The sequence below is a fragment of the Nipponia nippon genome, unplaced genomic scaffold (genome assembly GCF_047370975.1).
Source record: "Nipponia nippon isolate SJK-2023a ecotype South Korea unplaced genomic scaffold, ASM4737097v1 scaffold_6, whole genome shotgun sequence".
NCBI lineage: Eukaryota > Metazoa > Chordata > Aves > Pelecaniformes > Threskiornithidae > Nipponia > Nipponia nippon.
The window spans coordinates 14,316,107-14,323,855 of NW_028262380.1; the positions used below are offsets into that span (position 1 = coordinate 14,316,107).

The window sequence follows — 7,749 nt, forward strand, 5'->3', positions numbered from 1 at the left end:
TCTATCATCTGTTGAAATACGATTTTCTTTAGCTTCCAAAATCACCACTGCTGTGTCAGGATATGATATAGGAAGTTATGCTTTTTTTTTTTCCCCAAAAAGTTTTCATTTTTCAAAAGTTATTGCCCAAGTTTTCATTTTTCAATTTAATTTTTTTCATTAATGTAGCTTGATAAAGAAGAAGCAACGTGCCCTCTTGGAAAAAGCGTCATTCATTCATCTTGGATGTTCCTCTACACATCCTCCTACGGAGCAGTCTGATCCACCTGTTCCTTTGAACACTGCAGCTGCCGAAGCCATAGAGCTATTAGACACAGGGGAGACGGTATTTTTATTCCGTGAGCCAAGTGATCCAGTACTTTCTTTGCATAATTCTCCAAGGAAAAAGAAAAAGAACTTTCTTAATTCCAGAAAGGCTGCTCGTGCAAATATGGACTCGTGAAGGCAATTTCCGTTCAAAGTATCAATTAGGGAAGAGGAAGTTATTTAAAATTCAGTAAAATAATGAGAAAGAATGAAGTGTGCAGTTTAAATAACATGTGAGTTGTTTTAATCTCATTTGTCTGACACTGTAAATAGCTGTAATTTGAGAACGGCGCAGTTAGCAATGTGCATTGTGCATTTTTTAATTCTTGTCAGTGTATGATGCAGTAGATGAAATATGGGTGTTTTATGATGCACATTCTGGCAGGCGGGACTCAGTGTTCCTTCAGTATGTTTTTGTCAATTTTGCACTGATTTTACTGTTGCTGTATTTTCATAATTTATATAGAAAGGATATTTATAAAGTAAGTACTGATTTACTATTGTTGTATTTATATGTTGTTGTAATAAGCTGCGGTATAGCAGATGACATGAAGAGATTAAGTGGATGACCCACAAGTCCTCTCTTCTCTGATTTTCTGTTTTTCTAGCTAATTTACTGTTTGATGTTGTGTTCTTAATAGGCTTTGAATATTACTTCTGCAATCTGTGTGCTACAGTGATAGCTGATAGTCCAGATCTTCAGCATATACATATGTACTTAGCCTTACATCCTGGAGTAACTTCAGCTTTTCCCTATTGTTTCTGAACTCCAATTGAACTATCAATGTGGCTACATTTCAAAACTGTGTTAAATAGTTGCAACCTGTTGCAGTCTTTTTCTTCGTGAACCAGTATCATCACACTTGCTCAGCAGAAAAGGGAGAAATGTAAATGGGCATGTAATACCTTCAAAAGCTTTTTTGACTGCAATGCTGCCAACTGTCACAATTTTAGGTGGGCATTTTTGAAGTTCTTATTCTTGGCTTTCTCTGAATTGACAAGAAGATCATTTTACATTTCAAAAAGTTAATTTTTAAACCCTTTATAGTTGACAGAAAGAAGTCTGTAAATATGAAGCCTAAAAACAGGAACAGGAAAAGGCTAATTAAAATAAATACATATATATTTTTTTTTATATTTCATGATATTCAACCTGTTGTGAGGTTTTTTGAACGGTATTTGAATGCTGTGCTCTGAGGGTACTGTAATCATATATTTTGCAGGTTTTTGTGTATGGAGTTTCTGTGTCTTTGTATTAATAGGGTGCCAATTTAATTTAAAAAATTAAAATGTTACAATGTGTCTGCAGTTGGCATCTATTCCAAGTGGAGAAAAAAAACATTATTTTTTTTCCTCCACTTCTCTTGACAGCTTTAAATATTCATTCCACAGTAAACAACAATTAGTCTTTCATATCGCTATTAGCATTAGAAAATGTATGCAGTAATTAGTCTGATAATCCTAATTATTTTTTGATTGCATTCATAGAAGTCATCCCTCTCATGGAAAGAGGAGTCTACCAGGGTTGTGGGAGTTAGAGTCTCTCCATTTTAATGCATCTCGTATATTGTCCCCAAGGCGTCGGTAGGTAAAGATAGGGTCTGTCCTACCTTGGAGGTGGGTCAGAGCAGTATAGGAGGAGGCTCGGGTGTTTCAGAAAGGGGTTTGGCCCTATGCAAGAAAAGCCAATAGCAAAACCTGAGCTGTGCTCGGGGCTGCAAGGAGCACTTGAAAGCTGAAGTACTCTCTCTTGGATATGAGTCTCTTCAAGATTTCTTTGCAAGCCCAGACTCTAGGTTGTTATAATATAAATGAGAAGTGACAGGACTGATCACGGATGAGATATTGGGGCCAATAGCTTTAATCAGTTACAATAATATAATGCAACATCTGAATATTGATTGCAATATCAGTTTATTATCCTAACAGATAATCTGTATGTCTAATAATGGAAAGCTGATTTGTAACTCTCGCACACCTCATCACAAATTTGAAGCAGCTCAGTGATCGTAACTATTCTAGCAGGGAAAGTCATACCCTGCTATGAATCTGTTTCATATCATGCAATACATATATAAAGACAAGTCCAGATCTTAAAATCTCTTATGCCTTATGAAAGAATTACTACCTAGGTAATAGTCCACTTCAGTAAAGAGTTGACTTATGTTCAGCTTTGAGTTGTTCAGAGGACATAGGAGGGCCAGTTGTTCTGTGTGCAGTTCTGTGTCCGTACCATAGGTATTAGGATCTGTATTTCATACTGTAAAGATCATCGAGTCCAACCCCCCCTGCAATGAGCAGGGACATCTTCAACTAGACCAGGTTGCTCAGAGCCCCGTCCAACCTGACCTTGAACGCTTCCAGCGATGGGGCATCCACAACTTCTCTGGGCAACCTGTTCCAGTGCCTAGCCACCCTCATAGTGAAGAATTTCTTCCTTATATCTCATCTAAATCTACCCTTTTTCAGTGTAAAGCCATTACCCCTTGTCCTATCACTACATGCCCTTGTAAAAAGTCCCTCTCCAGCTTTCTTGTAGGCCCCCTTCAGGTACTGGAAGGCTGCAGTAAGGTCTCCCAGAGCCTTCTCTTCTCCAGGCTGAACAACCCCAAGAAGACAGAAGCCTGTCTTCGCAGGAGAGATGCTCCAGCCCTCTGATCATCTTTGTGGCCCTCCTCTGGACCCGCTCCAACAGGTCCATGTCCACTTATGTGGGGGGCCCCAGAGCTGAATGCAATACTCCAGATGGGGGTCTCACCAGAGCGTAGTAGAGGGGGAGAATCACCTCCCTCGACCTGCTGGCCACGCTTCTTTTGATGCAGCCCAGGATACAGTTGGCTTTCTGGGCTGCAGATACACGTTGTTGGGTACTTGTTGAGCTTCTCATCGACGAACACCGCCAAGTCCTCCTCAGGGCTGCTCTCAATCCATTCTCTGCCCAGCCTCTATTTGTGCTTGGGATTGCCGCGACCCGTGCACAGGACCTTGCACTTGGCCTTCTTGAACTTCATGAGGTTTGCACGGACCCACCTCTCCAGCCTGTCAGGGTCTCTGTGGATGGCATCCCTTCCCTCCAGCTTGTTGACTGCACCACACGGCTTGGTGTCAGTGTCAAACTTGCTGAGGGTGCACTCAATCCCACTGTCCATGTTGCCCACAAAGATTTTAAACAAGAATTTCACAGTTGAAGTCTTCTAAGGAAGCTGTGCTGGACAAGCTGTTCAAATTAAGCCCATTTGTCTTCATAGTCATCAATAAAATAAGTAATGTAAGGCCAAATTCTTCAGGATTTTGAACATTATCCACATGGGGCAAATTGTTGTTCATTCTCACTAAGTTAACATCAGAAACACCTTACAGTCTGGCTGAACCTCCTATTTTAAACAGATGTAGCCAAATTAAAAGGATAAAAGTATCTGGTAAGGGTGCTAATATCATGCTCATTGTAGAACTGGAACTTAAAAGAAATGCCTCACTTGTTTGGCAGCTCTTCCTGTTGGTTTCTACCTGGCTATATAATGCATTCTACTGAGATTGAAAGTGCTGGAAATGAATGACTCTGTAATTAATCCCACAATTAATTGTGTTCCCCTGGAAGTTCATTACTTCTCATGTTGTCCCTGACTGTTGACGATGTACTCGATCTCTGTTGCAGCTGTTGTCTCCCCTCAACCTGAAGCCATTGACCGAGGAGCCAAAACATGCAAAAAACCAGGCCAAAGCGGCTGTCCTTGGGCAGTGATGCTTTAATCCACACAGTAAAAACTGACTTACTGGCAATGACATAATTTATTGAAGAAATTATTGTCCACACTGGACTAATAAACTGTAGCTTTTTGTTATCATTTCTTCAACGTGCACTTAAGTAATGCTAGCTTCCAGTCTGCACCCACTGCACAGCACATCCCTCGTGCCCAGGCACTGCCTGGGCACAACCTGGCTCCCTTTTCAGGAGGCTTAGTAGTTGTGCACAGGCTCCTTGGCGTTATCGTTAGCCCAGCTTTCTGCTCATGCTGTGATCCCTCATGAAGGACCACATAGTGTTTGTCAAAGCAGAGGTATGCATCAGTAGGGGACAAAATGCTAGCGCCATATAAAGACTCAAAGAAAATGATTTTAAGATACTTGAGTCATTTTACGATTAAATGAGCACTTACTGGAATATTTAAAATTATCAAGGTCCTCAGTGTCCATAGATTTAAACAAAATCAGTATCCATATGCTTCTGGACCTGTGCAACTATTTGCAGTGGGGTAAGTAATTATTCACCAGATTTTCTGCTGTGTCATATTATGATCCTGTTGTTCAAGCTGTATGGTGTAGTTTCCTCGTGAGTGCATTTACTGAAGGCTAATTAATTTGAGTGATGAAGTTCTTCGCTACGTCTCTTAATAGAGGTTGAAACAAAAATCACAGTGTCATACACAATAGCGCGAAGCCTGCATAGTTCCCTTTAGAAAGAACAAGATGTAGACAAAATGTTGTTCTGCAGTGATTGAGCTGAAAATGTTTCCATGAAACGAGTTGAGACTTCCTACAATGCTTCCTTTTAATTTCCCTGTCCTCAGTATTATGTATTAATTTTTTATAAAGTAGAATACACGTGCTAAGCCTAATGAAGAATAATTAATACTGAGAATGAATGACTGGATATTCTGGTAAAGACTATTGACATTGTCTCAAAAAGTCAATCGTAAAGAAAAGTTAAATACATATATGGACCTGGCATTTCACTACAGAAAAATATAAAAATGGAAGTAAAATGGTTGACATTTTTGTGGAATTAATTGTTATGTTCAATAGGTAACTTTATCTTCACTTATTGCTATAATAGTTTTGGGTTTGGATTAATTTTTAAAGTGACAATGTCTCTTTAATGAGGTCAGTTCTGCAAAATACTCGTCTGCTTTATTTGAACCTGGGGAAATCATGCTGCTTTCTTTCATTATCTTGTATTTACCCGGCTGCTATTTTAACACCTTTATTTCTTTGGGGGAATGTTAAGTTTTTATGCTGTTATCTTAATACAATCCAGTACCAATAATTACACTGCCTTTCATCAACAGCTCTCGCTTACCGAGAGACTGACAGCAAGATTTTCAAAGTGCCAAACGCCAAGTCCGCTCACCCAGCTGACCCAGTTCCCCCTCTGCCCTCTGCCAAAATGTTTCGCTGCTGTGCTGATGTAACTGCTGCAGACACAGGTGTACCAGGATAAAGCTTATTTTCCTTACCAAACTATAAAAGCTGTATTGTCACAGGCTGTTGAGAGCCATATGAGAGTTCATACGAACACTCGTACTAGCCGAGCGGTATCGTACAAGTGGTGAACATTATCCTCCTAGCCGAGTGCTCCGGGTAGGATCCAGCCTTTGCTGCCTTCTGCTTTCCACTCAAGTCCTCTTCTGCAAAATGGCTGGCAAAGGCCACCAGCTCAGGTCTTCGGTGCTCTCTTTCCATTTGTGTTTTTGTCGTTCACAGGGAGCAAGGCAGGGAAAGTCAGGCCCAACACTTGTGAAAGACTGTACAGTGTGTTCACTGTTTGCCTTTGTGTTGCAGGCAAGCTGTGATATAAATGGTCCATTTAACGAGAACTGATAATGCCCATTTCTGTATTTGAGCAGTCTGTGCTTGTTAGTATATAAAACCACTGGTTATTTTTCCACCTCAGGTGTGATGGTAACCTGTAAGGTTAGCTCCTACCTTACCCTCCAGAGTCTCTGCCCTGTTGCATGGAGATGTGACAATTTGTCACATGCACAGGGAGCCAAACACCTAAGGAAGGCTCTGGGCTTTTTTGTCAACTCCTTTTGTCCAGATTTGGGTTTCGGTTGTGAGTGAGTTAAACCAAGAAGCCTGTGTGAATCCCAGTGGTAGATGAATAAAGATCTGGGAACCGAGGCACTGCATTTCACTTGTGAATAAAACAACAGTGAAAAATCATACCAACACTGCAATAAGGCGGTTCACAGCCAACTGTTGAATATGCAACATGGTTTCTCATGGGAATTGGCTCCTGAATAGTGCTGCAGCAGGGGAGAGAGGGTTCATGAGCCGTCCGTCTCCTCCTAACCACAGAAAAGCCATGGGTTCAGCAAATTGCCTGTAGGCTTTTGATGCGAAGCAGGAAGCTGTAACACTGATGGCGCCTGTGCTGACAGAGATCTTGAAAAGCATCTTGCATGGTGCTGTCAAGAGTGAAGTTAATTTCTGATACCAAGCCTCGACTGTGGAACGAATAAAATGAGATTACAAAATGACTTTATTCTGAGAATAATTGTGTTGCTGCCTTTGTGTGTGTGTTTGAGAGGTTTTCTTCTTAATTGAAGCATATGAAGAGAGCACTTTTAGCATTTGGAAATAATATTTGCCAGGAACATGTGATAAGAAAATTATGATAAGAAAAGCTCTATACGTTTTGGGGAGAAAAAAAACTTGCAGAAATGACTGGACATCTTCCTGGCTTCTCCAATTTTTATGCATATGAATAGTTCCTTAAATGCAATAATACTATTTACATGAATAAAGATGTCAGGGTTTGGTTAATACAACCCCCGTTCACTGTGATTCAGTGTCGTATCAGACTGGAGAGTAATTCAGTGTGGCACAAAATCCTGCTAGCATGTTCTGGCTGTCAAGGCATGCTCTGTGCACAGGGTACGTGCTGCAATTTTTTTTGCTTTATTTTGGCCATCTAAATGTCACAGTGTCTAATTGAAGCTAAATGTCGTGGCTTTCCCCCTAACTGAGAGACAGGTACAGGCACTACCCTAGCATGGTTCATCTAACACCTACAACAGGCGGTATAGTTTGTGTTTCAAATAACTGTCTCTTACTGCTTTGTTACTAAATGAAAGTAGAGAAAAAGAGGAACTGGGAAAATTGACTCCGTGCTACCGAGTAGGAAAATATATTCAGATAAAAATCTGTTTCTCCTTCTCTTGGACTTTTCTGCAGTGTGTGACTTCTGCAAAGGAGAGGTATATTTTCATTGGGGGTCTCAGAACCTCTTTATAGAAAACATACTGAGTACCAGACATCATGGTTAGGAGGGAGGAGAACTATATTTTATTAGACTAATGAGTATACTTGGGAAAGCAGAGGACCTTTTCACCATTTAAGTCTTTCTTCAAGCAAAAGCAGAAGAACTTTTAAGCTTCTGGCTGCAGTTGCTGTGGGAACAATTTCAAACAAATATGTGATTAGAGCTGGTCAATATTTTTAATGAAGGAATGGCTTTTGTTTCAAAAACAAACTTGTTTAACACATGTTAAAAAAAATTGGAAATAAAAACATTTAGTCTGGTTTGTTTCCACTTCCCTTTTTCCTCTGTTGCTTAATTCTTTCAAATGGCTGAAAATCTTATTTTTTTCCCTTTTTCTTGAATTTATGAAAATAGGCCTGTGTTTAACAGAGGCAAAACATTACAAAACACTTGGATAA

The 7,749-nt window shown here is 40.2% G+C and overlaps 1 protein-coding gene across 5 annotated transcripts in view; it reads left to right on the plus strand.

Moving 5' to 3' along the window:
- The window catches only part of EVC2 (EvC ciliary complex subunit 2), a 74,615-nt gene extending 73,005 nt beyond the window's left edge, over window positions 1-1,610 (plus strand). For all 5 annotated transcript variants that reach the window (XM_087737515.1, XM_087737518.1, XM_087737516.1 and 2 more), the window contains exon 22: window positions 169-1,610. In XM_087737515.1, the coding sequence (XP_087593641.1) occupies window positions 169-442 (274 nt within the window). In that variant the 3' untranslated portion in view covers window positions 443-1,610. The remainder of the gene's footprint in view (window positions 1-168) is intronic.
- The last annotated feature ends 6,139 nt before the right edge of the window (window positions 1,611-7,749 follow it).